Here is a 27,366-nt window from a genome sequence, read left to right as displayed (position 1 = left end):
ATTGCTCATAGGTAAAAATACAGCAATACTGAATACGTTTATTGTCAATACACCCATGTATGGGCCGATTTGCAGATGCGGCAAAAACAGCAGAAACAGACCGAGGGAGGTTACCATAGCGCCGTGATGCATGCACTTCGCGGGTGCCGAAGGAAAACATGGTTCGTATAAACATGTAATACATCGTTTTAGACGCTCTGATAATGGTTATGATGTTTTCTTCAGTTTAATATGCTCGGTGCTTCATTTACCGCGAGAAATGCAAGTACATATTATGACGTAAACATCGAACCTAGAAATATTTTCACTATAGATGGCAGCGCTGTGATAAGCTCACGTGGAGCCCGGATAGAAGAAGATAACGAAGATCGAAGGCGGTTGATGAGCAGCAGTGCCTGGAGAAGCCAGCAGTCAAGCACGCAGCACAACGGTAAGTCATCGTACGCCAAGTTTCTGCTTTGATTACTGACGACCGGACGATAGGCCGCTGTCCGTGCAGGCGCTACTCGAACAGCATTCCAGTCACTCTACGGGCCACAAGGCTGTGAAGGAAATTTCTTCTTTCACAGCCTTGTGGCCTTGTTCAATCATACTGGCGCTGTGCGCGCTTGTGCGATTTCACCGCGTCCTTCCTTCCCCCACGCCCCTCTCATCTCCGTATTGCCCATTCCCTACGGACAGCGCATGACGACCACCATGGTGCTTTTCTTTTCAACGTCCCTGCCTTCCGCATTTGTATGAGTTCCCTTCTTATGCGAGTGTCGTCCGAGCCAAACATTTGCAGTCGTGATGCAAACGGGGTTCAAAGAAGTATCCATTTAAAGCCATGCAAGAAACGACTTATGTTATTTAGCCTTCACTGCGGGTGGACATGTGCAACGCTACGTTCATTTCGTGTATCAGGAAGCTCTATGATCATATCAGCTTTAGTACGAAGGTGTAAAGTAATGAGCCCTAATGCTTCGGGCTGATATATAGAAGATTGCAATTACAGAGACGTATATTTCTTAGCTTCTCCGCGTGCTAAATACACAAAAAAGAACATTTAGTTACGCTTCCATATGCATTGGTGCATGCTCAGCGAACCTTTCACATTGTTCTCTTATTATAGCATTCCTCGCATGGCCTTCAGCAATGTAGTATGGCACTAGCGATGAACTAACGCAATTTATAACACTTCGTTCGACTAAAGTGACATGTCTCTGTCAAGGACTACTTTTCCTAGGAAGCCTGTATACAGCTCAATGCTTTATGCACAGCCTTATCAAGCGAGATTAAGCGATTGTGCACAAAAGCTAGGCTGATCGCTGAGGAAATGTGTTGCGCGATTGAACAGTTCCCGTGGCCTCTGGTGGGGCACAGGGCGGGGTGTCTCCGTGTATTGGCAACCTGTCCTTCAAGGGCGTAGTTACTATGCTGCGAAACATGGTGCAGAAGACCAACTGTTACGTGCTCGATATCGTGAAGCCAAGTGCGACATAAATGTGTGATGGGAATGAAAAAATGGCTGTGGCTTAGCTAAGGTTAAGCCCAAGATGCGAAGCATACTAGCCTTTATTTTAGTTGTTGAACCACTGTTTAGCCTGGTGAACTGCTGTTGCTTGGCTATATTTGGTTCGGCTAAATGAAGAAACAACTCATGCGTTACTCTACTTCGCCTTCAAGAGTGGAACGCGACAGCGTTCCCGTCGACCCGCCAAGGGGTGTAAGACAATGGGCTACGGCGCAGCGACTATGCGCCCTGCATTGGACGCGGTGAGCGTCGAGCAACGCAGCGTTCGGCGCGGCAACGAAATGTGCGCCTGAGCAAGCGACGCACGAGAACAGCTCGTTTCTAAGGCAACACCGCATTCACTAGAGGCGCTTTGGTACCGCCATAGAGTTTCCTACAAAATTCTTGTAGGAAACTCTATGGGTACCATTTTGAAGCATCGTACTCGTGGCTCAGTGGTAGCGTCTCCGTCTCACACTCCGGAGACCCTGGTTCGATTCCCACCCAGCCCATCTTGCAAGAGTTGAGCCAAAGCCACCTAGAAATTTCGTCGTCGCGCCGAACGCTGCGTTGCTCGACGCTCACCGCGTCCTATCAAGGCCACCTAGAAAATGTCTAGCAGGGTTCAAGCGCAGCTGCTTGTATACCGCCGCGACGCCGCGAGCGACGGCGCGAGTTGGAGCCCCGTTTATCCTCTGTCACGGTGTCACGTGGTATGGCATTGGGTCAAAGGTCATTGAAGGCAACACCGCCGCGCCTGAGGAGCTGGGTTGTGCTCTCGTAATATGCTTCGCATAAAATAAAAATGTACTCAACATAGTATTTGCAGACGTATTCGCGAAAGTTTCAGCTATACACCTGACTGTAACTAGCTCGTGGAATTTGCCACATTTTTTTGTTGCGGCTGTTTCAGAGTGAATCTTGCGTCTGAAGGAATCACTGGAATTATTTTTTTTCTTTTTCAGAACCTAGCTCCACAGAACCGGTGAAAGGATGTGTATATGCGAGACTGCTTTCGAAGTCACCATGCTGGCCTCATTTTGCATGGTGAGTCCCACTAGACTCGTACACTAAGCGAGCATACCATTTTCGCTACGTGCTGGAGGGTTAAGCCCGTAGTATAGCACGTCACATAGTTTGGGAATTCAAACTGTACAATAAGGCATGCAAACGCACATTTTCTGCAAGATCAGATCACCGGCTACAAGGGGGACTTTTGGTAGGACTACGATTCTTTTTCACGCTTTTTTGCAAGGAGTTCTAGTTCATTTCATTTGTTGGTAAACACTCCTCGATGTATGAACCCCTCTTTATAACGATTAACCTCGATCCCTCTGTCACCTTATAACAGCCGGCATTTCTAGTTCCGTTATTTCTATATAAATGCTTTGTCATCGTGATGATTGATGTCTCTCTGTCTGCATTATTCTAGGACCCCTCTCTTATCGTATTCCTGTCTGATTCCATAATTTCAATTTGGTTTCGTCTTCACTCCGGTGTCAAAATGAATTCCTCAATGATTACGTGAAATATTCATCCAAAGCACGAAATCAAATGCATCAGGAAGCTTCTGTATTATGATTCACCGTTTGAACACGTTTGTGTTTCATATATTAGGAAATCAACGGCGCACAATGGAGGCGGAATGTCAATTAGGTTCTGTAGGATAGGCGCCCATCCTGTCATGTGTTCTCTATCCTTGCGTATTTTACTTGTTGATTTCCTGATGTATCAATGTGCATTAGTTGAAATATAGCAGCCAGGCTTCGAGAAAGGATACACTTAGTTAACAAAGGCCGTTGCGTCGTTATAGACAACGAAAGAAACGGTGCAGTATATCTTGAATACCTCGCAAACGCAACCCCCCCCCCCCCCCCCAGGATATTGCCTCTTCGCCTTACTTGTCTACGTAAAAAAGAGGAAAGACGGAAGATGTTTGTTATAAAAAAACGAAAAGAGTGTGACTTCGTATAGGTAGATTGAGTTTTCCTTCTGCGGTCTAACCTGAATATTAAAGTAGTTTTTGTGTTTCTATCCTACCAGATAATACCAAAAACTGACTTGCTAAGAGATTACGCCCATAAACTGGCTTACAGTAACAACAGAAAACACATAAAGAGAAATAAAGTGCCTATGAAAGGCTGGCCAAGCTTTCAATAGGTGGAATCTGTTTGCCAAAGGCGACCGTTTATCCTCGGTGGGTTAGCTTTAACGGGCCAGTAGGGCGTCGTCAGATGCATTCTTTGTCAGTGATGGCTGGCTGTAAACGAAGAAACTGAAAATAAAATGAGTGCTTTCATTTGGCGTTTCTAGGCGTCCTTACTGGAAGGGCGGCGTTCGAAAACTAGACCAAGAGGGCAGATGAGGGTGGAGGTGGCCGGAGATTAAAAAAAAATTGACAGGCTGCGCCAACCGCGGAGCATGGTACGAAAGCACATTTTTCTTGGGCGAAATTAGTCGGTTGGCTCCCGCTGCCTCTGTCCCCGAGCTCATTGTCGCTCGCGGCGCTTGGCACGACGAATGTCATCTTTACACATTTCCCACGACGATCCCCATTCACATTATACATTCATTTCCCACACAGGCACGCGGGCGTAGTTGCGAACGAGGCGATGCGTGCGAGAGCAGTGACTCAGCCGTGCGGCGCGCGTGCACGTCTTATAGGGAGCGCGCTAGATTTCGATGACGTCACGCGCGAGCGTTGTCCCAGGCGAATGAAGACGGAGCCGGCCGTTCCGCAGGCACTTACGCGTCCCCGCGTTTCGCGGGAAAGGTGCGGGGCTGCATGAATAGGCTGGTAGGAAGGTAGAAAGATAGGAAGGTAGGAAGGTAGAAAGGTAGGTAGGAAGGTAGGAAGGTATTAGGCTGGTAGGCTGGTAGTGTTTTCACGCTAAAAACACACTGAACGGGGCGGTAGATTGTTGGCGGAGGGAGGAGGTGGGAAGCCTGCAGAGAACTGGACGGAAACAGTAGATCACGCGGCCGGATTGTATTGGTAGGTTTAGAAGAACTGTCCAGGCGACGCCGTAGTAACCCAGGGCACATTAGTTGAAAGAAGGACCTGAGTTGCCAAGTAGCAGTGCACCGGCAAATTTTAAAGGTATTAAGATGGTGATATGGTGTCTGTGGGGAAGAACGGGGAGGGGGGGGCGGAGCAGAGGCTGTGCATGGGATCGGATCGGTCCTCGAGGGGACATAACCTCAGTTGAGCGGCGTAGGCGTCATCGTGGCAGTATACGGAAGCGCCATGACACTCCTTGGTGGAGCCGTCGTAAAATATACGATGACTTTTTGGGACATGTCGGGGGCGGTTATTATAAAACAATGCATGCAATAAAATAGAAGAAAATAGAAGTAAAACTGCAAAAGAAGTGGGAAGGGGGCAAATGTTCCTGGGCAAATGGATTAGTTTGGCTGTTATATGCATAGAAGCGTGAAAAGAAACTATTAAATTGTATGGTGTGGAAGGGACAGGGAATGAGGAATAGTTGAGCTTAAGAATCGACGCTAGCTGCTACCATAACGTGTTTCTGTGCCGTTGTTGATGATATAAATGTTGAAGAAGTTAACTTGCAGCTTTTAGCGATTCTAAGTTGTCACGCGCCAAATTGATTCCCGTCTGATGCAAGGAGTCAAATTTGTGTGTGAACTATGAATCCGCTTGTTTCTTCACACGGAGGGAACGAAAAAATATTTTCGGAACACGTAAGAATATCAATCCTTGCTTCATTGAATATATGGCCATGTTCACTGAATCAGCTGGCTACTTACTGCTTTGGGTAAACGGTGTTTTGTATCTTCGCGATGGATCTCGCAACCTCTTCTTTGCCCGCAGATGACAGCGCTACTCTTTCCCCTAGCGGATATCGGCGTCACAATGTATCAGGCCGCCGGCCCTATGCGATGCTCGCGATACCGGCGATGTTTGCTAAATTGCTCCTCGTGTCGCCTTCCCTCCTCGTTGGTTACCAGAAAACATATTGTTACAGGCCGTGCCCGCATTTTGAACAAGGCGCTCAGCAGGACGAAGAAGATTACTATCGCAAATACACATTCGTGGTGCTTGTTATTCTGCCATCTTAGCTGTGACGTCTGTGTATATGTTTTGTAACTGTAATTTCGCCTACTCTTTCTACGTCACACTTTTGTGACCGCGGAGGTGCTGGGCAAGACCTCGTTACGACAGAACTCCGCAGCGAGGGATGTGACGCAAAAGCATTCTGGTCCAAGAGGCCTATGATGCTCTGTCCTGACTCAGCACCTCATCCTCCGTGTTTCCGCTACACTGTCCCGTAATTGTGCTGTTTTGTTTCTGACCGATGCGATAGCCATAAGCACCTACAAATAGTCAGTATGAAAGAAGCTTTTCAAAAACTTGCTGTGTTCAATCTCCTTCCTTACGCACAGAAAAAAAGAAAGTGCCCTCGCCTCTCAGAGACGAAGCGAAAGCACTGCATTGGCTCAGCAGTATTATATATATATATATATATATATATATATATATATATATATATATATATATATTAAAGGAAGAAACATCGCTGTGCAGATGAGCACTTTGTCTCGGACGTAGGCAACTGCTTTAGCTATGGTTTTCTTCTATTGAATACCTTTGTATCGCCATGTTTTATACTATAAAGCTACGCTAGAAGAGTGTGAATGGTAGGTTCACGTCATATATCACATTATCAAGGGCAATAACATTTACTTCTCACAGACAAAATACACAGACAAAGGAAGACTGAACATGGGGCGCCTTTCTGCCAAACCGCTTCACCACCTGCATCTGGCAAAAATTTCCTAAAATAGCTCTGACACAGATGGTGGATGCCGTCTAGTGAAATCATTAGAAAGTGGCGCTGAAGTCTATCAGCAGTGCTCTCCATCACGTGTCCGGCAGAGAGAAAGAGTGACGTTGCCAGGGACAATATCTGATTGAAAAGTGAGAATTGGATACAGAGGATGCTTAAGCATGCTCGGAAAGAGCACTTCTGAGCGACCACGACATGCCTGGGGCCCATTAAGAGACGTCTATTGAGGTGCGTTTGCTGAGCAAGCAACGGGTATCTCTGTTACACTTATCCCGACTACAGAGAGACCACGACACTTAAGCTCAACGCCATCTAGTTTGGGAATTGAAAGCTCGGGACATGGCATGCAACCCAAACATTCTGCAGGAAATGATCGCCAAATGCCAGGAGGAAACTTGTTGAATGGTTTGTATATAGAACCGTCGGGCGGACCATAACTCTCTTTGCTTTCGCCAGGGAATTTTTCATTTCATGCCTTTGTAGACACTGCTCTATGATGCAGCCTCTCTAGTCAAAGATATACCCTGACACCCAAATGCACTTCAAATGGTAGGCATATAGTGCAATCCTTTCTTTTTTTTTAACTAAATGCGTGGTAATCATGATTATTGATGTGTTTCCAACTGCATCCTTTCGACACCTCTCGCCTGTTATATTTCTCCAGTGTGGCTTCGATGCTTTTGAAAAAAAATTGTATTGATTACGTAAAATGTCCAAGCAAGCGTGAACTCAGGTGCCTTCGAAAGTTCATAGAAGTAGACTTTCAGTTTGAGCGAGTTGGTTTGTCGGCATTAGGAAATTAACGGTGCAAGTAGGACGCGGACTGAGTACACATGCTGCGGGTTCACTAGGGTAGGCAGCCATCTTGTCTGTCGCATGCGTTCTCTGTCCGCATGTATTTTAGGCCGTTCAATTTTTATGTATGGAAATACTTAAGTTGTATGATTGCCACCGGACCTAAGAAAATAAACTAAATTGGCCTACGCTGTTGTGTCTTCACTGAAGACAAAGATCAACAATTCAGTGTGTTTTGCATACCTCAAAATGACATCAAACTCCAAGCCTCTGCGCAAACATGGCAACCCACGACGCCATATTGTCCTTTGTTTCTTTCGTGCACTGTAAAGAGAACTCGTTTTAATGATATACGTTATGAAGCGTTGATCTATTTCTCTACACAAGTGGACGAGAAGAAAGGGGGTTAACCGAGGGGCCCGATATTTATAAGTCATATGATAAGAAGCCAACAAACACTGACACCAAGGACAACATAGGGGAATTACTTGTGCTTGATCAATGAAATTAAGAAACTATAAATTAATGGAAATTAAAGTGGATGAAGAAACAACTTGCCGCAGGTGGGAACCGAACCCACAAACTTCGCATTTCGCGTGCGATGCTCTACCAATTGAGCTACCGCGGCGCTGTGTCCCCATCCACTTTCCAGGGTATTTATGTGTCCTAGTAGAACCCTGGGAGTGTTAGCCTTGGTGGCGGACGTGGAACGTCCTTTTCGCCGCAGGCGTCACGAGAACGTGAGTGAAAACGTGAGAACGTGAGAAGGTGAGAACATGATAGAACACAAGTGGGTGTTTTATTTCAGATGTCTAACCGGAATAGTTAAAAAAATGTTTTTTCGCCATCCTACCATACCAGTCATTACCAGGAATGCAGTTGCAAATCACTAAAGCCCATTAAGGGGCATTGAGTTTCGAAAGAATATTGTAGAATTCTCTAGCTTTATTTTACGTGTGCGTCTCTCAGTCTAGACGCTAAAATTGGAAATGCTTATGTTCTTTTTGCAGTTACAGAACGGTCTTCACCTTCTATATTTGATTACCAGGGAAATGGGTAAGTCACGGAGTGGTAATGAATCTATATATATATATATATATATATATATATATATATATATATATATATATATATATATATATATATATATATACAAGCTCTATCATTAATCATGGGGTTTGTGTATATATTGTAGAAGTGACAGCAGGCTAACCTAAAGCGGACTATGATAGCGTGTGCATCTCAAAGGAGAACTACAAAAACAAAGTAAGGAGGTTATGTAACTTTTCAGTACTGCACCTAGAACACAAACAGGCAATGAGATTCGCTGTCGGCGCAAAAGAATGCAGAGCAGAAGGAATCTCGGAGGTTTGTTGAATAAAACGAAACTTTAAAAATTTGACTCACACTTCTACCTTTGGCTACATGAGAGTCGGAAGACCACTAACTTCCTGTACATTTCAATGTGTACTCACATCGCTAAATGTGGAAAAATTCCACGTGCTTGACGTCATCGTATCCACAGTTGTAAACGGATTTTTAGGGTGATTGGTGTACATTGACGTTACTATTTGTGGTTTAAAGGATGTAAAAACGACACAATGGTGGAACGTTATATTTTGCATCAATTTAGCCTTGGCTTAAAAATTTTCGCAGATTCGGTGCTGTTTACTACAAGCCCTAAATCACAGGAGCATTCCAAATGGCTGCAGAACGGTAAACACGTGGGCAGCCATTACTCCGATTCAATGTTGTTGCTCATATCGCCGACACAGTTCTGTATTTGTTGTATTGATCAGCATCATTATTTTCAGCGTACTGCTGCCATTCGCGTAGCATTCTCACTGCCCAATAAAGGAACAGAGGCACTGGTACTTTTTCTTGCACGTACCTTTATTCTTTCCTTGCAGACGCCGTTACGAAGATGACAGGCATAGTTGTGTTCGGCGTGTTTGTGGCTACTGCCTTGATCCTGCTCGTGGGCGTCATGACTGTAAGAACTTTTGGGCACTTTTGTGTGATTTCGAAAGTGCACGTCATACGTTGCCGTGTCGCTGCGCCGAGCGAGTCTATTCAGATGAGGAGACACCAGACAAAGATAAAGTAGAGCTGAATTATTACATCTTTCTGGAAAGAACAACATAATCGCTACCCTAGCCATGAAAAGAGTCTTCCTGGCACTGTTATGCCATAACTATAGACGGCGTTTGGTGAAGCTACTTTTTTTTATCCGGTGAGATAGTACACATTGTTCGACCAAAAGTTATGAGGTCAAATTTAATGAGTTCGAAGAAGTTTAACTGCGTTGTAGCACCACAAGTACGAAAGAAAATTAAGAACCTCAGCACCCAAACTTGATATATTGCTTCTCTTTAGTGTGCTATAAACTAAGCGGTTGTCGCTACTTTGCACCAAGCAATTTGCGAAAAAACGTGGCCAAATGAGGGTGTACACACGAAGAGGCTGTTATTTTAGGTGTGTGTGACGTTTCGTGCAGGCCGAAAAGATTGACGCGCAGCAGCGGCTCATCTCTAGTGCTATTTTGTGATTGCACGCATGACGAATTAAGGCCTTTAAATCTGGATGTGATAGCTAAGCAGGACGAATCTGGACACTGGAACCATGTGCACAGTTGTCTGCGTATAGTGTGCGTGAGCGTGCCACCCCTGAGAAGTGATTTGGAGCTCGCAAACAAACTGATTACACCCGAAACTGCGCGTGGCTCTACAAACATTGAAGCGAATTAGTGGCGACCTTTCGCATGAAGTTGAGACGATCGCGCTTTTCAGGCGTTAAATGGTGCTTATGCGAAGCCGGCATAGAAAATGCATCTACTGCATTTAGGTTATTTTGTATTTGCCGCCTGAGCGCGTTTTAAAGTGAGGGGTTAAAAGAGTGCTTGGGTTGATACAGTCAAGCAGCCAGAATATGTCGATATGCAATCTTCACTTAAGAAGATCTATTTCTGACAATTTACATTCCTTTCTACTGTTGGCGTCATTCATGCCACATTTCATGGCTGCACTTTTGTTCTTCACACAACTTTCCATGTTGAATAAGTGCGAGCAGCGTGGTTGACCGCTTTTGTAGCCAGGTCTTGTGAGTCATTCTTGAAAGGTGTATCAATATAGTCGGGTTTGATTCCAGTAATACGCTGCAAAGTCATAGTGGGGTCATTTTCCGTCATGTGTTGAACAAATGGTTCAAATTAGTTTTTAAATTTTCCATACAGGGCAACAAGACGTTGGTGGACACATTCGTATTTCTTGCAAAAGTACGAGTGTTGTTCTTTTGCCTCGCTTTGTTCTTCGTCTCCTTTTTGGTGAGTTATACACTATGCCAAAGAAAGCTTTCGCTATATACCACCGTCCCTTGCCCTCTCGAAGGAATGTCGGTGGGCTTTGCGAAGGAATGCCATCAGTACACTTTGAAGTGTTTACTGTTTGCAATGCTCACTCAGTTTACTATGTGCAATATGGTGGTTATGCCTTCATAAATAACACTTGGTAAACTTTTCCGTTTGCTCCATTATGAATAGTCTTCAAAATGACTAAAATGGAGTTTATTTCTAAAGGCCTAAATCATTTTTCAGAATTACTAGGGAAACAGTGCTGGTCTGTAGAAGGGCCTGTTGTGAACACATCAGCCAAACATATTTGCACTGCACTCAGCAGAGAATATAAAATATCATGTCAAAAACCTCTTAGTCCCGCCTCTGGAATGTCATCATGAAGCGACATCGGAAACAGCGAAGCCCACCAACATTTATTGGCTTATTTCAGGACAGCGATAACATTTTCAATATTACTATAATGGCTTGTTTGTAGGTAAATAAGGAAAAAATGCTCGTCTACAATGTAAAAAAAGGCCCTAAGATACTTCAGCTTTGCTTTGGAGGTGTACAGTCAACAGCAAAAGTTTTCGGGATGTGCGAGCGCGTGGCAAAGCGACCCTCCTCCCCTTCTAGAGGTCACCCCTGGTGTCGAGACCGACGCCTAAACGCATGCGCTTCCCTCCCAGACTGCAAGCGTGCACATTTCCGCGCTCCCACCTTGCGCGCCGGCGATATACGAATGTAGCCGCGAGGTAGCCCTCTTGCGATATGCGCTGTGGTGGCTTCGACGGGCGAAACTGTGTGAAACGTGCTTTGAAGCAGGAACTTGCGGCCGCCTTTTGTCGAGTCACGAGCGCCGACGCATTGGGCCGGCCCGGTGGGGAACGCAACATGTCATTTTTCTTTTTCTGGGCTGCACCTTCTCGTGGCCAATTTTAGTCGTTTACTTCTTTTTACGAACGGTGCATTCTGCCGCAGAAGAACGTGGCACAAGACGTGCTATATAGAAGGAGACCGGCAAGACAAAAATGGACAATTGATTTCCGTTGTGTACTCAACGCAGTTATGCCCGTCGAAGCCGCCACGGCGCATATCGCAAGTGGGCTACCTCGCGGCTACGTTCGGGTATCGCCGGCGCGCAAAGAGGAAGCGCGGAAACATGCACGCTTGCAGTAACGGAGGGACGCGCATGCGTGCAAGCGCCAGTCTCGACACCAGGGGTTCACCGCTAGAAGGGGAGGAGGGTCGCTTTGCCACGCGCTCGCACATCCCGCAAACTTTTGCTGTTGACTGTAGGTGCTGTAGTGGCGCATAGCTGCCTCTGCTTTGCGTGGCCTCCGAGATAAGCTTAGCGTGCTGCGTAATGACGCCCCGTGACACGCCGCAGCCGCCAGGGGCTGCTGCGACGAGCCCTCTGAGCGGACGAGTCCAACAACTTTTGGCCGGGGCCTTTCAGTGGTCTAGTAGCTATCAGTGTGCTAGTAGACACGCAAGGAGGGAGAGATACATACGGTGATTTTCGTCATAACTACATGTAACTGCGCTTATAACAGAGGGAATGGAAAAATTCTTCATGCAGCCGATTCGTGAAGTGACATCCTTTGTTGGCACGGCCATGTCATGATTACTTGGAACAGTTTCGGAATAGGGTGTATCGCTACATTGCTGCAATGCTAACGGCATTAAGGTCGACTCTGCTTCACAGACTGTTTCTGCCTCAGTGTTGTTACCTATGTCATGAAAATAAATAGAAATTTTTTCAATGATTTGGCGAACAATCGCAATTTATAAAAAGAAAGCGTGATATCCAGAACATTTCACAGATGTATCATCATTATCTATGGTCCGCCTTGTAGATTGTCTCAAGAGAAAAAATTGGATGTAATAATTTATAGCCCTCGTGCAATTGTTTCGCTCTCGCGAATATGTGTTACTGAGCAACTGCTGCCATGAATTTCGCAGTAATTTGTGAGCGGAACTAACTAGATAGCTCAAGTTGATGTAATCTTTAAATAGAGTGTTATTTAATTAGCTTTACAAAAAATAATGGAGACAGATATGACAATTTTAACTTTTGAAGTAAATTACTCAATAAGGCGAGCATTACGTCCACAAGCAAGCAATTCTTTAGTTGACTAAATAGCAGAATTTCATCTACTGAATTTTTTACGAAATATTATGCAGCACATATCGCTATTTATGAATTCTAACTAGTGAATTGCAAGGCATAACGACTTGGAACGAATTCTCAGGGTGGCACTGATTTTAAAAAAAATGCACCGTCTAACTTGGGGTGAAAATGCTCTGTGGTTCGAGTTAAATTTTCTAAGAAAACGATCTTTTATGCGCTGAAAACAGAAAGTTACTGGAACGCTGAGACTACCTTCGCACACCCAACTGGTGTCACCATGAGAGTTCATTGACTGGTGTCACCATGACCAGAAATGTACCAAATTTATCAGGACTATTTCTGACTGAGCTTATAGAGGTTTCCTTTTTTTTTGCTGAACAAAGCGGCAACATTTTGTCAATTAATTGAGGTCGCTGTTTTTTCGGAAATCCAAAGCTTGAAGAAGGCTTTTCTGCATGACTCTGCTCCGCTGACCCCCTACGGCACAGCGTCCTGTAGGGCTCGACGACTATGAAAAATTGAATACGAAGCGAAGAGAACCCAAACGGCGCATAAGACATGTGCATGAATAGTGCTTAATTTCTTGCAGCGCCAAAAGCATAGTTACTAAGTTGGGGAATAGCTCAGAGGCGGCTGCGAGAATCCCTGGTCCATCCGCAGAATCGCCGTCGTGCCACTCCTGAAAGGAGAGCGCATAACTTTCCCTTTGCGAACAAATCGCTACAAAGCTTTATTCTGACGAGGAGCCGTCAGAATACTTAATTTTGCATCACACTTTTATTTCTCATGTGGCTGAAAGGTAGCCATGTTTCCAGCACAGGTATTAGCGCAGGCCGAAATAGGGAGAAAGGCGAGGCACAATGACCCAACGTGCACAAGGTTGGCCATCTAGTGTCAAATATGGCAACTGGACGCAATTTGACGAACATAGTCGTCTTGTGTTTGCTGTGTCAGGCATTTTTGTTCGTGACGACTACTCGTCAGCGGCAGAGAAACGAATACTGGAGCTCTCAAGGCAAAGCTCCTGCTTAGCACGAAATTTTCCTTTTTATTTTTGTATTCAGGTACACTGTAGCAAAGAAAAAGTTCATGCCAATGACTACAACACTAAAGTCAAGAAGCATTGTTTGATATTTTTAATGATAAGCTGCACACTGTGAAGTTCGCGGTCCTGTGGGGCATGTGCGATTGCGCATAGAACTTTAGAAATATACTCATTAACGGTGCAACAGTTTCACGCATTCTGCAAAAGGATTACTGTTTTTTACGTATAATTAGATATCGAAATTGGTATAGCACACAAACGTTCGTCTATGTACTATGCACATCAAGTTGGAATTGGAATTTGTTTTTTTGTTCCAGGTATTCAAGGGCGACTCGGATTCCAGAGGTGTAAGTATGTTCAACGTGAAAGGGATGACGATCTGTCCGACGATAAATCCGATGTGGAAGGGATTCGTATGTAACCTACAATACAGTTCTGTAGACATATCGGACCCTTGCTTTCGCTGTAATCCCTCCTACCGCATTTTTGTGTACCGATTACCATAATGGGACTTGCACAGAAAGCAGTTGCAGCGCGTCCTTAGAGTGCGTAGTGCGGAAGCGGAACCCCACGTAACAGACACACTCTTTATCACTCGTGGATAAGCGATGGTGCATGGTTAAAGGATCCTCCGCGCATTTTGCTAACCTCCGTTCAGTAGTATTGGTTATTTATTAACCAAAGTTGTCAGTTGTATCATCGACTTTAAGTGAAAAGCCATCACTGCAAGATCACGAGTCTTGGCCATCAAAATACAAATCTCCCACTTATATAGAACTTGCACGACAAAACAGTTCAGATACAAAGGCCAAATATACTTGGTTCAGAAAATGATTTGCGCTTCTGGTGGTGAAGTCAAGCTGACGTGGCAAACTGTGCGTTACAACTGACAAATATTAATAAAAAACCTGCATTCAAAGCGTAGCCTCAGTGGGCAGTACATGCAGAATTACTTGAGATCCAAGACAAACTTACGCAATTTAAGTATTATCTGGTAATCATAAATTTTAACCGCAGGTTAGCGGTAGCATCAGTTTAGCATATAATGATGCTGTGCGGTCATACACAAATAGAAGACACTTCTTGGACAAGTGTGATGTACATTTACCTCAATCATAAGAATGAAGTAACTGATCCTATAAAAATAATTTATGAGATCGCAGTAAATATGTACTGAATTTGTCTCACAAATTTTTTCGTTGTTGAAGCATTTTGTGAAGTGTATCAAATAACTGTTTACAGCCAATGGAAGTACTACAACACTGACTAATGTTTGGTAATATTTTTTATTTTCCTACTTTGTATTCTTGTTTTTATGGCCCTTTCAAATTTAATCAGAACGTGCTGCAAAGACCGGCAGAGACAATATTTCTGGGATGTGATTTGGTGTCAATTGCACTTTCACTGCTAAACATTCAATCCGTCAAATCATTCATTGACTTTTACGTCTTAGCGTTAACCTACAATTTTCTAAATCGTACACACTTTAGGTCTTCGGTAAGGTTCCGCAATCCTGCAGCCACATCTCCAGCTCCATCGTCTCCAGCTAGCTCTCTATAACAGCGACACACATTCGAACAAATTATGGGTTCTTTTCATTTTCATTTCTCGCAACAAAACTATGAAACAATCTAACACACACAATTAGTTCAATAAGAACATTTCGTGCATTCAATACTCTTTTCGTAGATTTTAACTTTAATCACAGTAATGCTGACAACATTAGTCACATTGCGCATTTTCTCCTACAATCGTCAACTGATTTAGGTTTTCAAGATCGTTTTACGTACTTTGTTTTCAACTTGCTTTAGTTGTTATAGTTTCTTTACTGTTTGTAATATCACCTATTTGTTATAATCAGGTTTCAATTACCACCGATCATCCGTGCCTTCTTTGTGTGGTCATTTGTAATATTCTCATTCTCTTTTCATGTTTTCTTGATTGCTTCATTTGATTGGATACCAACTCAGTCGACTTTTAACCCTTTAGGTGTTATTGTTTATTCCCTGTCTTCTGCTAAACGTACACGTATGCTCCATATATTTGTCCTTTCGTTTACGCATTTGGTTTGCGTCATCAATAGAACATCCTAATATACATTTTTTTCTAGTCTCCGGACCCGTCACACAACCCAGAAAGCAGTTCTGAATTCCTGCCTGTATATATTTTCTTTGTATCGTTTATTGTTAGGAATGATTCGATAAACAAATCTAAAGCATTGTTTGAAACACAAAGTGTGATCCCGTATCGGTTCGGGTCTCTTCTGTCACAAGCCTCCTGCAGCATTTCCCTTACGGCCTCAGTGATGGAATGTGATTCCCATACAACTCGCCAGACGGTCCATCCCTTCTAGTGCGAAAGTAACATGTACTGAAGCCGATTAGCTTCCGGCCAGATTACATAGACTCGTGAGCGTGTAGTCTGACTTGTTGATTTGCTGCGTCAGATTGCCTTTACTTCGATATGAATGGCAACATTAATTTCGTTAAAGGTAAATGTTACTCTGGTAAACGTTGCTCAGTAATAAATGTGGCAGCCATTTCGTATTTTTCTGAGTTCAGGCTCGTGCAAGCAAATCCTCGGCGCGGTGAGGCAGCCATTGCTGCATCTATTAAGCATGAAGCAAAAATCTGATGTAGGTTTCATGTGAACATTAGTTTCCTAGAAGGAACACTGATCTGATGTATGACGTGGCTGACACAAATCAATACGCAGGCTGCAACGGGCTTCACACAACGTGACGGAAAAAAGAACACACGCCGCAAAGTCCACTGGCCATTGACTTTTTTTATTCTCGTAACTTGGTTATTGAACATCTCACTAGAGGCACCCTTGCTCACTAATAAATTTAAAGACGACTATTTCACAAATAAGTACCCCCCTCTCCTGTACCTTTCAAAGATACAAATGTGAGTATACCCAGCATACCACGAAAGGATATTTCAACAGGCATCTTTCTTCATTTTCGTAGCAAATTTTCTTTAAAGGGGCCCTGAACCACGCCTCGGGCTTGGTGGAGTAACATAGTTCGCGGATAGCATACGCTGCTATGAACATCTCAGCCAAGTTTTGCTGTCGCACGCAGTACGTGTAGCTCGCAAGCGGAAGGCGAAGTCACCTTTCTCGCAAACGCGCTCTTTTCAAACAGAAGCCAGCTCTTCACTCACTTCTAGACGCTTTATTTCGCGATAAAGCGGATTCCCATACGCTGCTGCTATTGCTAGATGCGGTCGGCTACGCTGCGTAGATACCACGGCCACCGCGAGGTGCCGCCACGAGTCCACTGACTAAGCACACTGCGACTCGCTGAAGAGAACCGCGGTTGACTTACGTTTGGCGCGTCGTAGGCGCCAAAATCTTAAGTCGTGGCGTCTACGTTAACATCCAAAATTACATTAGAAGAGCGCGCCTCGGTGAAGTTTCGAAGGCGGTTTCGACGCAGTGGGCCCGCCCCACTGCGTCGTAGCCTTCGCAGTGCGAGGCATCGAAGGAGGAACGGGAGCACAGTGGAGGCCGTGCTTGATTGCCAATGACTCCGCTTCTGCTGAACGCACTGAAGTACTTTCTCGCGGTAAAGTATTTCTGAAATCGCCTCTTTTCTCTTGAAGGCCCCTCGCCTTCGCTCAGGGGGTCCGCGAGCCGCGACCAGCACGACAAAGGACCAAAGGCGCAAGGAACAAGAACCGCTTTAATTTACGGTAGAATGTAAGACTCAAAATTACCGCAGCCTCGCGGCCAATCGCAGAAAACAACAAGGCAAAGAAGCAAGCAGCAAAGAAGCAAAGCAGCAAAAATCAGCAAAAGGAAAGAAGCAAGCAGCAAAACAACGAGGCAACAAAATATACAAGCCAAAGAGAGCGACGAAAGAACGGCCGTTACAAACCATCAACCAACACAATCTTTCGGTCGATAACAGAATGCATAAAGCGCAGAAAGCAGGCAAGCACCAAACCACGCGCGCAGACACAGTTCAAAAAGCGAACAACGAGAGCACTCTTTCCGCGGACACAAAACGCTTTACCCGCTGCTCTGCAGCCCGCTCGGAAAGAAGCCTAGACGGAGACGGCCTCTAGTGCCGTCTCCGCTGCCTTCTTATCGGGCAGCCGCCTTCCCGGCAGTCCCCGCGCGAGTTCTTACGATACACGATCGGTGCGCATGCTCCATGCGACGAGTGCCGTTGTGGCGCGCGTTTCAAACGCTTCCCCCGTGCGCGCTGCAGAGAGGGCCCAAGGGTCCGACACTCTTTGAATACCTTTCTCCACTTTGAAAAAATGTGGTTCAGGGTCTCCTTGAAGTGTGCAGTATACTGGATATATCTTTTAACTCGCCGCTATACCACACCTAAGCAATTGGCCGGTGTCTTGCACTATTTATCTGGTGCAATGGCGCAGGAAACAAATTTTATAATTCTGTCATTTTGCTTATCATGCACATGTTCTAATATGAGGGCCAATTTAGCAAGACAAGAATGTCTTTTTGTATAGCTGCTGTCATAGATTAATAAAGCGTGGGGTAAAATCATCGCCCCGGATTGAGGTACACTTTCTCAAATATCTTTTGCGTTATATAATAGCGCGGTGCACTTAAAGCGAAGCGTGATGAACGAAAGGACACGGTCGCCCATTACAAGTTCAAGTTACAACTTCATGTTCAGACCAAGGTCTGGAAGTCCTTGCTTATTAAATGAAGGAGAAGAAGGTGAACTGAGAAGTCTTTTTTTCGTAAGTCTCAACTGCGCAACGCCAACAGACCATGAGAACGAGTAAAGCATAGCGGGAATTACTTGTTTGTTTATTTGAGTATAGAAATTGTTAATAAATAAAATGAAAGCGTGCAAAAGAATATGCGGATCGTACGCAGTGTGTTTGCGTTCGTGGGCGCTGATTGGCGGGGATGCTTACGGCTAATGATTAAGTTCATCTGCATTTATTGCAACGTAGAGTGCTCAGCTGTTGTTAAACAGTGCTTACATGGGCCCTCCGTAACAGACAGAACACACAGCGAGACATGTTTCCTTGGGGTGTCGTTGCGCGCTATTGTTCATAGCCCTCGAGAAGGTTAACCACTGTCACCTCACACGATGCAAGCAACGTGGCAAAAGTCGCGTGAAGAACGTGCCAAGCTCGCAATCTGATTACGAAGATATAACGGTTTCCAGCAAGTACGGACGCGAGCACAAGGAGTAGAAACGGACGGGACAGCGCTGGTTGACCAACAACCGGCGTTGTCCCGTCCGTTTCTACTTCTTGCGCTCACGTTCGTACTTGCTGGAAACCGTTATGTGTTCACCATGCACCAACTGGCCCAGCAAACTACTCTACTGATTGTGAAGCACCCGGCAGTGGGGGACTCGGCTTGAATCTCGCCAGCCTCGTATTCTTTAGTGGGCACCTAAAGAGGAGTAGGCGAGCGTTCGTGCATTTCGGGCATGCGCCTGCCGCTGTCGAGATTGAATCCGCGACCTTTAGAATCATCAATCCCACAAAACTACCGCGTCGGTAGTTGATTACATGTTGATTGCATGTTGAACGGTTGATTACGTGAGCGGCCGGTTCCGTCATGTCTTCTAGACTCTTCGTTTCGTAAATGCGTCTTTGCCTCTGCACGACCTACGTGAGGTTCCTGCCCACATGACAAATACACTCGTTGTTTACTTTTCCGAAGTAGTAAAAAGATACCCTAGCGTAGCATGAATATAAATTTATCGTGTTGGCCCCAACCTGCCCGCCGTGTCTGGTAATAGCGCTTCCCTGCCTTCCTACATCGCCTTCATCCTCCCATCAGACCAAGTTGGGTCAACGAGTATGTGCCGATGTGTAAATACGCGCAGCTTAATTTGCAACGAACCCCTTCTCAACGGATCAGATGTTAGTGCACGCTCAGAAGACAGAATGAACATGTAATGACAGCGCCCTCGACAAGCAGATATAAAGAAACGGGAATAAAGGTGGATGCAAAAATCCTAAAGAGGAGCAAATGCTGGTGCTGTAAAATTTGTAGACAAGGCGAATGCAGCGGCTAGGTGACGAAGAAAGCGTCAACAGCTGGTCTCCGAATATATAAGTTCACAGTGGATGTTGACCTATTATTTCTGTTTGTCTGTCTGTTACTTCATTAAAATGTATTAAGCAGTTGCCTAAAAACAATTTCACTTTTTAACCTGTATTTGCAAATGGGCAGAATGAGGTTCTCGTTTTGCAGAAAACCACGCAGCAAAATGTAATTATATGTGCTTACCTTGCACTGTTTTTCATTCAAACTTTCCAGGCCCACACGATCATTGGCACCTATGGTTTCGACGTAAGTGAGTTTCCTTACAAAGGTTTTGTTAGAAGAAGGCAGCACATTCGAATTGGACGATGGTGATTTATAAGTAAAATTATAACTTTGACACTGCACGTGTAAGGAGGATTGCGTGATATTTCTTATTGTACAGGATTACGAGTTCAATCTCAAGCCTACGTTCGCAATCAAAGGATTAAGGTTAAACATCAGAATGCTGATAGCCATGTATCGGGGGTACCATGCGTATACCCATTTAATGTAGACTGAGTCTGCCTATTCTTGCCAAGGGAAAGCACGGGCAAGGCGGGAGATGGAAATTCAACACGATGAGAAAAACGAGAATGAAGTAAAAGTTGCAGCCAATTTTTCGCGAAGTGGGCTTCTCTTCTTCAAGGCGTCTTATTCTTACTACTTGCAAGACCTTTTCATAGCTAGAAGTCACCTTATGCTCAAATTACGTGTGAAAACCCTGCATGCATCCATTAGAATGCATCAACGACAAATAATGCGACGAAGTTCCCCGTGTCTACATTAACCTAATTCAGTTCAGAAATCAGTGTCAATTTTTTTCACAAAAGCTAAGCCTAATAGTAATATTCAGAATTCTGGAGTTCTGATCCATCAAGACGGTGAACTTCGAGAACAGTTATCATTCTTACGTTAAACACGGTCCTGATTTTAATAAATGAAAATAAATGGTAATTGGCCCGCCTGAGCTCGTAATCATGCACAACGATATATGGGTGTGTGCAGAGTTTGACGATCCCTCTTGTGTTCCTAGGGATTCAAAGAAACGTTCCTTGAGGAAAATGTGGCGCTGCTGTCTTTCAACTCATACGAGGACGATGCATAGAAAATCATAGAGGTCGGCATGCTTTGTGCGTGTGTTTTTTTTTTTTTTGGAATGTCTTAGGTATTTTGCAAAAACGGCGCTGCCGAGAATCTTGTGCGCTCGTCCACCGACTAAAGTGACGAGTCATTCTTGCGGATTGTTTTCGGTGTTTCATATTGCTCAGTGTCCAGGCAGCCGTAGTTTTCTAGACATGGTAAAGGCATAAGTGCAAGCTGACAAGCGTAACTTTTGGGAATATTGTTTTTCACGCACCACGCCCTTAATTGTTAAATGTGGTTAATTTCCAATGCCGAAAGACCGCTGGAAGCCAGAAAGACAAAGTTTCTACTAATAACTGCATCACCTATTGTTGTTCCCTCGTTGCTGCTGAAGCGCCATATTCGATTGACCTGTGCATGCGTATACCAGCGCAATAGTTCCCTCTATATCGTGAATATTTGCGTCTGTTGGTGCATGATCTTCGCATTGCGTAGTGCACGGTAAACACTGTTTTAAGAAGGACACAGGATTGCACACTGCTGTACGAGCTCCCCATGTGACATACAGCTACACAATACGCAGTGCCTTTTAGACAATTGTTGGGCGAAGATGTACGCTACATTACTGTGGCTCTGAAAATGCGACGCGGTATTGTTTGGCTTACCAGTAGGCTTTTTGCTGTCAAGTGAAATTTGTGCGTGTGCTTTAGGTTGCCTCATTGGTGCTATTACCCTTTTCTCCTTTGTATTGCTCAATTTTTGAGGCATGCGATATTCATGAAATTTGTGGTTTTGACGAATGAAAGGTGGTGCAGAAAGCTGAAACATTCACCAAAGAGTTCAAAATGATGAATTTTGAGCATGTTCGTAGAGATTAATGTAACAGAAGGTCAACAAGTGTGATACGTAGACGAAGCAGAACGTGATGAATGGCGTTTATGTTGTCGTTCTTGTCCTAGACTTGGCCGCGTTCTGCTGGTGCCTGGCACTCAGTGCCGTTATTTAGTACAGATTTTTGCAGAAATGTCTTTGTATTTTTCTAACCCTATGTACAGACACACACAGACCTATAGGAGGCGACAAGTTTGTTTGTTTTTTCATAAAAGGTATACAAAAAAAACACTAAACGTCTCGAAGTGTTTCAAGTTTTTTGAAATATAAACGTGCTGGTCAAGAGGCACAATAAAAGAAAAGGCGGGCAGGACGGAGCGCAGACTGTCAACTTTATTTCATGAAACGACATAAAGCCTTTATACAGCTTCGATCAGCCTTTACAGAGCTCGATCAAATCAGGATCGTGGGAGAAGCACGTGATAAGAAAGAAATTGAATATTGAAGCTCTGAAACTTTGAAGCATATTGAGCCTTACTTCATCAGGCAACAATGGGACAAATGCATAAGCACGCCTTTGATTTTACTTTCAGACAAGGAAGTTGCTTTTCTCGATGGTCATATATGAGTTTTAAAGTGTTTTCGTTCCTTTGGTCATAGTATTGACGCGACAGCATTAATCGGCCCATGTCGCAGACAATCCAGCGTCAGCGCGCGCATCGACGGTCTTATGAGTTAAAATTACCCCGAACCACGGAAACCCAGCAGCGTGGGCCCTCCGTGTGCCTGAAATGCGTTACCGAACAAATTGACTGTCTCGAAATAAACTTCGCCAGAAAAATTCTAAAGGACGACTTACCCACAACCCACAGACAGGATAGCATCGCATTGTAATTTGAATATACGGGAAAGCACAATTTTGTTGCGCCCAAACTCAAACACAAACCCTTTTCCAGCGTTTGTATTATTCATAGAGCAGCGTGGCTGGTTCCTTGCAACTCCATCCAGATGGCGCCACGCAAGATGACGTGTTTCCACTAGAAAAGTCGCCGTCACGCATGACCTTCGCTGCCAGCATTTCCCGGTAAACATTACGGTTACATAAGCTGCGGGCGCCGGGAAGCGTGAGAAGCACTCGGGAATGTTTCACTGCTGTCAATTTTCACGCTTAAAAGCGGAGCTTAAGCGTCTTCCAAGATTCTTTCATCATCATCGACTTTTCTGTTCTTATTGCCATCAAATATTAACTTCGCATACGCGTTTTGTCGAATCATTTCTCTTAGGGCTTTGTTTTTTTACTGCTTACGCATTGCTTGGATGTTTCGCTGTTTTGTTGCTGATCTGTTTTTAAAATGGCCTAGAGGAGGAGCTTTTCCCTGTTGAATAATTTTTTTAGCCATTGAAAGAGAGTGCGCACACTTCGTGTTGGTAGTTGCAATCTGATTGTCTAATTTTCGAGCCTAAGGGTGCCGCACGTGACCGCATGTGATTAGATTACCTATATATAGGCTTTCTGTCGTTTTATGAACTGAAGTTGGTAGCCTGGGCTATTCCCTGTAGTCTTTCTTGTGCATCTCTCGCAGCACGCTTATATTTCAAGTATGAACCAAGTAGTGGGCAAGAAAGTATTTGCTGACATGTGATAAGGCTCGCGATTTATAATCCTGAACATTCGTTCTAGTGCTTTGCACACTTACTTGCCGGGTTTGCCAAAAAAAAAACGCTCACAAACGATTACGATGATCACTAAGCCAAAATTTCAGCCCAGCTCCGAACGTGTATTCCTTTCGCAATATATGGGCTCGCACGGACGACCTATCTCGTGCGGCACGTTCGCTAATCGGGAGATCGCGAGAGGTGGTGCGTGGGTGCGATTCACTGCCGTTGCCGCAGGCAGAGCTCTGCTCATGCAGCGCTTTGTTTCCGTACAGACGACTCGCGCTACTCTGGCGCCATCTCGTATCCATCGTCGCCAGCCACCATGTTTTTTTTTCTTCTCACGCTCACATTCCGCCAGTGACCAGAGCGGCCCTTCGTCGCGGGGAAATCGTCCCACCAGTGACAGCGGCGACAGCACCCAAGGGAAAGTCACATAGAGCCTTACTCTCAGGCGCTCGCCATCACCCCTTGCAGCAGCAGCGGTCCACACCACACGCGCTGGCATCGCAGACTGACCTCAGCAGCTGACGCTGTGGGCAAGCGTAGCACATCCCCTCTCATGGCACTCTGCCACCCCTCCCCCTCCCACGGAAGCTCAGATGAGCTTTCTCACGCAGCTGCGGATGCCGTGGCCGCTGGCAACTCAGCGCATGCGCGGCCCCTCTCCCCATCGTTCCTCCTCCGCTTTCCGCATCATGGTTCCGCTGCTGCGCTTTCCCCCTGCGCTTTCCTCCTCCTCTCTTCACTGTCGGCCTTCTTTCATCTCGCACTGCGCTCGGCGTTCGCTTTTATTCTTCGCGGCGCTCGTACGCTCGGTTACGCCGACGCAGCAGACGCTCGCCGCAGGAACCTGCCATTAAAAGCTGCGCTCTTTAAATACGAATTGCTTATGGCTCAGTGCATATCGCACCTCCGTCCTTGTACAAGAAACTGGTCACGAAGGCAAAGCTCTGTTGTATGCAGTGGAGACGGCGCAAGCGACCAGATGGCCTCTGTGTCGCGTTGTTCATGGCAACCTCTATGAGGTGATGTTTAAACTGAGGCAAATTTGCATTTGTTTATTGAAAACAAAGCGAGTGACATTATATTGATAATTGATGATTGCAGTGAACAACTGCCATCATTAAATTTTAGTACGGCTGTTGTGCCCTGAGTGCTAAGTTCGTGAACACGTTTTTGAGATGTAAACACATATCGCGGAAGTAATGCGCGCATGTGTTTTTGCCTTATGCTTTTCAGATTATTCTAACGAAGCTTGCTGAAAAATCGCATAACGAGCAGTTCAAGCTGGTGCTGGTGGAGGTAAGTGTACAGCTGTCGGTTTTCTTCTTGTGGTACCTTACGCATATTCCAGACTGACACGCATGTTATGACGGAGACTCGTTAAACAGAGACAGTGGTGGTCTCACGAAAAAGCAAACACAATACTTTATTTTCTTCGTAACTGCTTTCACCTAGATCAAGTTTTAGAGCTATACAAAATGCATTATTATATACCCAGCAACGCATTTCTTGAAAGAAAACAGATGCCGCCGTTCTACTCCATGAATGTCAGCTTTCAACGACCATTACCACAATTCCTAATGGGAAATTTGAGAGTAGCTCTGCACGTCCTTTCATATCGCGATTTATTGGATGGCGTGGAATATCTGTCCCGCGCGGCACGTTTTAAACGGAGCGAAGCGTTGCAGAGCGAGTAACACACAAGTACAGCAATAGCGGTGAGAAGAGTCGTCAATCGTCAAACTCTGATCTGCAAGTGAATGCGTCAGCTTTTATACCTGACTGGTGGAAAGTTCCAGTGTAATCGGTGGTGCCGGCGTGTTTTCCAGAAAGTACTACGCAATTGGCGTCACCCATATAATCCGATTACAAAAAGCTTTGGTGACAAGAGCCAGCGGATAGAACTATCGATAACATTCGATACCTTTCTGATACAAGCAGGCGCGTCATGCATCGATCGATAACGTTTAACACTTGTCAGCGGATAAAAACCAGCAACGGAAGAAAGATAAAAGAAGTGAAGAGATGACGGCCTGTACCCTGGCGCCATCTCTTAGCGATGATCGCAGAACACGTCGTGCATGGCACCACGGTTCGCGAACGAGGCGGCGCTACGCTTTTCTTTCATCCTTCACTGTTGTGCTCATTCGTTCGATTACGTCGAGGCCGCCGCCGACGCTCACAGCACGAACGGGTCATAGAGAGCTGCGCTCTAAACTTTAGACAACGCACACCACTAAGTGTAGCAGTTTACTTACTTGGGTGCTTTTCCCTTCAGTGTCTGTAGAATGCTCTTTGAACTCGCACAATCACTCCTAAAAGTGACTCAACCTGTCCAGCTGTCCAAACTGAAACGTGCCAGGCATCTCAAGTCACTGGCTTGCCCGCAAGGAATTCATAAGAGCGTTATATGCCGCTTCTCGGTGCAAGCGTCCGTGGCGTAATGGTTTCTACGTCGGGCTTCTGTGCTGGGAGTCCTGAGCTCGAAAGCTTCCGGCGGAATGATATTTAACATGGTTATTACCTATTTATTGCAGAGTATTTCGTTGAAAATGACGAATTTACAAGTTCGAACAAACATTTAAAGCCATGACGACGAAGCTTAGGCAAATTCATGTACTTCCCATGATTACCATGCTCGATTATTGCAGCTCCCGTAGGAATTGGCTCCAGAGTGCCGGCTAGTAAATATTGCTTGAAACTATGTATTGTATGGTTTCTTAGCTTGTCACGCCAGGTGTCAGCACAAACTGGTTCGCTTTGCCTCCTCATAGAGGGCGCGGGTGTTTTGAGGTGCGGACATGGAACAACGTAAGGGAGGGTAACACATACAAAGCTCCACTGTAAAACTTCTTTGTTCACAAAAAGGTACTTTCCACCTCAGCCGGGACGACTTCCGTCACAGAATAGAGGCAACCAAGGGACAATATCGCCGTTGGGGTATAAAAGGAAGCAGAGCTATTTTATCCGTACTTTTAGCAGCCTTATTTTTCTTTATGTTGTGTACTTGCCCAATCAACAAAGAATTATTGGGAAGTGGCCGTTGGTATAGTTGAGGGCGTGACTTTCACAAGGTGTCTTCCGTGCGCATCTAGGGTTTATGGCGCTGAGCGCTGACGAAATAAAGTCAACACAAAGGGCAGCAAAAAATAAATGCCACCCACGTTCGAAATAGGAATGGCGTGTTCTTGTGGTATACAGAAATTTCGAGGACGGGGAGGGGGTCTAGAAGTGCGTTTACTACCCTCTGGCTACGCCACTGAATACCACTGCACAATCGGATACAGGTAGGATCACCCAGCTCAGGCATGTTTTGATGTTACACTTTTAACAATAAATCATAGTCGTCATGGCATGAGGCGGGTAATATGGGTAATAGAGCAAAGTTTGGAAGGCATTGTCCTACATAAACGAAGATAAACATTGATGGTGGTCTGTTCAATTTGGTGCCTACATCACAAGCTGGTTATGAGGTTGTGATGCTGAGAATAATTTTGACCACTTCGATTTCCCGAATGTGCAGCCTATGCGCTGTAGAAGGGAGCATTTCTTGTATTCCGCCTTCATCGAAATTTGGTCGAGGCGGTTGTCATCGAGTCCATTACCTTGTGCTTGGCCACGCCAAACAATAGTGGCTGAGAAGCAATAACACGGGATAATGAAAGGTGTTGGACTGCGACAGGCATTGTAATTAATTGAGCCCATAACTGGAAGTCTTATAAAACTAAATCACCGGTACCAAAGAAAAGGAAATCAAGTCGGTACGATAGTGACAGTCGATGACGACAAAAAATTTGGCACTGTGGAAAAGTTGAAAATTTTCACATGCGTATGACAGAGCCGGCCGACAGGAGCAGGACAGGGCTGAGCTGACATGTCTGGATCATATATTGTGCTGTAGTAGCTATTAAATAGGCTCAGAATATTGCTTATTTACCGAATGCTCTTTAATGTAGAGCCACATCTCATGCATTATATGCCCCTGTTTAGGAATCGCAAGAGTCATGGGGGCCGTGATGGCCAAATACTCCGCCGAAGGGTCAGTGTGTGTTCTGGCTTTGAAGTCTCTTTAAACTCGGCGGAACTTCCTAAAGCGATTGCAACTCGAACGCAATAGCCCCACGTACTGTTGGCACATTCTTTTTCGTT

The 27,366-nt window shown here is 45.1% G+C and overlaps 1 protein-coding gene and 1 long non-coding RNA gene across 3 annotated transcripts in view; one reads left to right on the top strand and one right to left on the bottom strand.

Annotated features, from left to right (window-relative positions):
* The first annotated feature begins 315 nt into the window (after positions 1–315).
* Positions 316–27,366, top strand: part of LOC139061099 (uncharacterized) — a 31,643-nt gene continuing 4,592 nt past the window's right edge. The window contains exons 1-8 of one of the 2 annotated variants that reach the window (XM_070540628.1): positions 316–430; positions 2,458–2,539; positions 8,109–8,154; positions 9,009–9,091; positions 10,331–10,420; positions 13,926–13,955; positions 19,876–19,908; positions 24,454–24,516. In XM_070540628.1, the coding sequence (XP_070396729.1) occupies positions 2,486–2,539; positions 8,109–8,154; positions 9,009–9,091; positions 10,331–10,420; positions 13,926–13,955; positions 19,876–19,908; positions 24,454–24,516 (399 nt within the window). In that variant the 5' untranslated portion in view covers positions 316–430; positions 2,458–2,485. The remainder of the gene's footprint in view (positions 431–2,457; positions 2,540–8,108; positions 8,155–9,008; positions 9,092–10,330; positions 10,421–13,925; positions 13,956–19,875; positions 19,909–24,453; positions 24,517–27,366) is intronic. The other variant, XM_070540629.1, reaches the window with a different exon arrangement.
* The window catches only part of LOC139061100 (uncharacterized), an 89,112-nt gene continuing 69,086 nt past the window's right edge, over positions 7,341–27,366 (bottom strand). The window contains exons 2-3 of the long non-coding RNA XR_011515171.1: positions 8,990–9,167; positions 7,341–7,422 (exon numbers count right to left, since the gene is read on the bottom strand). This is a non-coding gene — a long non-coding RNA (uncharacterized lncRNA). The remainder of the gene's footprint in view (positions 7,423–8,989; positions 9,168–27,366) is intronic.

The sequence above is a fragment of the Dermacentor albipictus genome, chromosome 6 (assembly GCF_038994185.2).
Source record: "Dermacentor albipictus isolate Rhodes 1998 colony chromosome 6, USDA_Dalb.pri_finalv2, whole genome shotgun sequence".
NCBI classification, from domain to species: domain Eukaryota; kingdom Metazoa; phylum Arthropoda; class Arachnida; order Ixodida; family Ixodidae; genus Dermacentor; species Dermacentor albipictus.
This window is presented reverse-complemented; position numbering and strand designations above follow the sequence as displayed.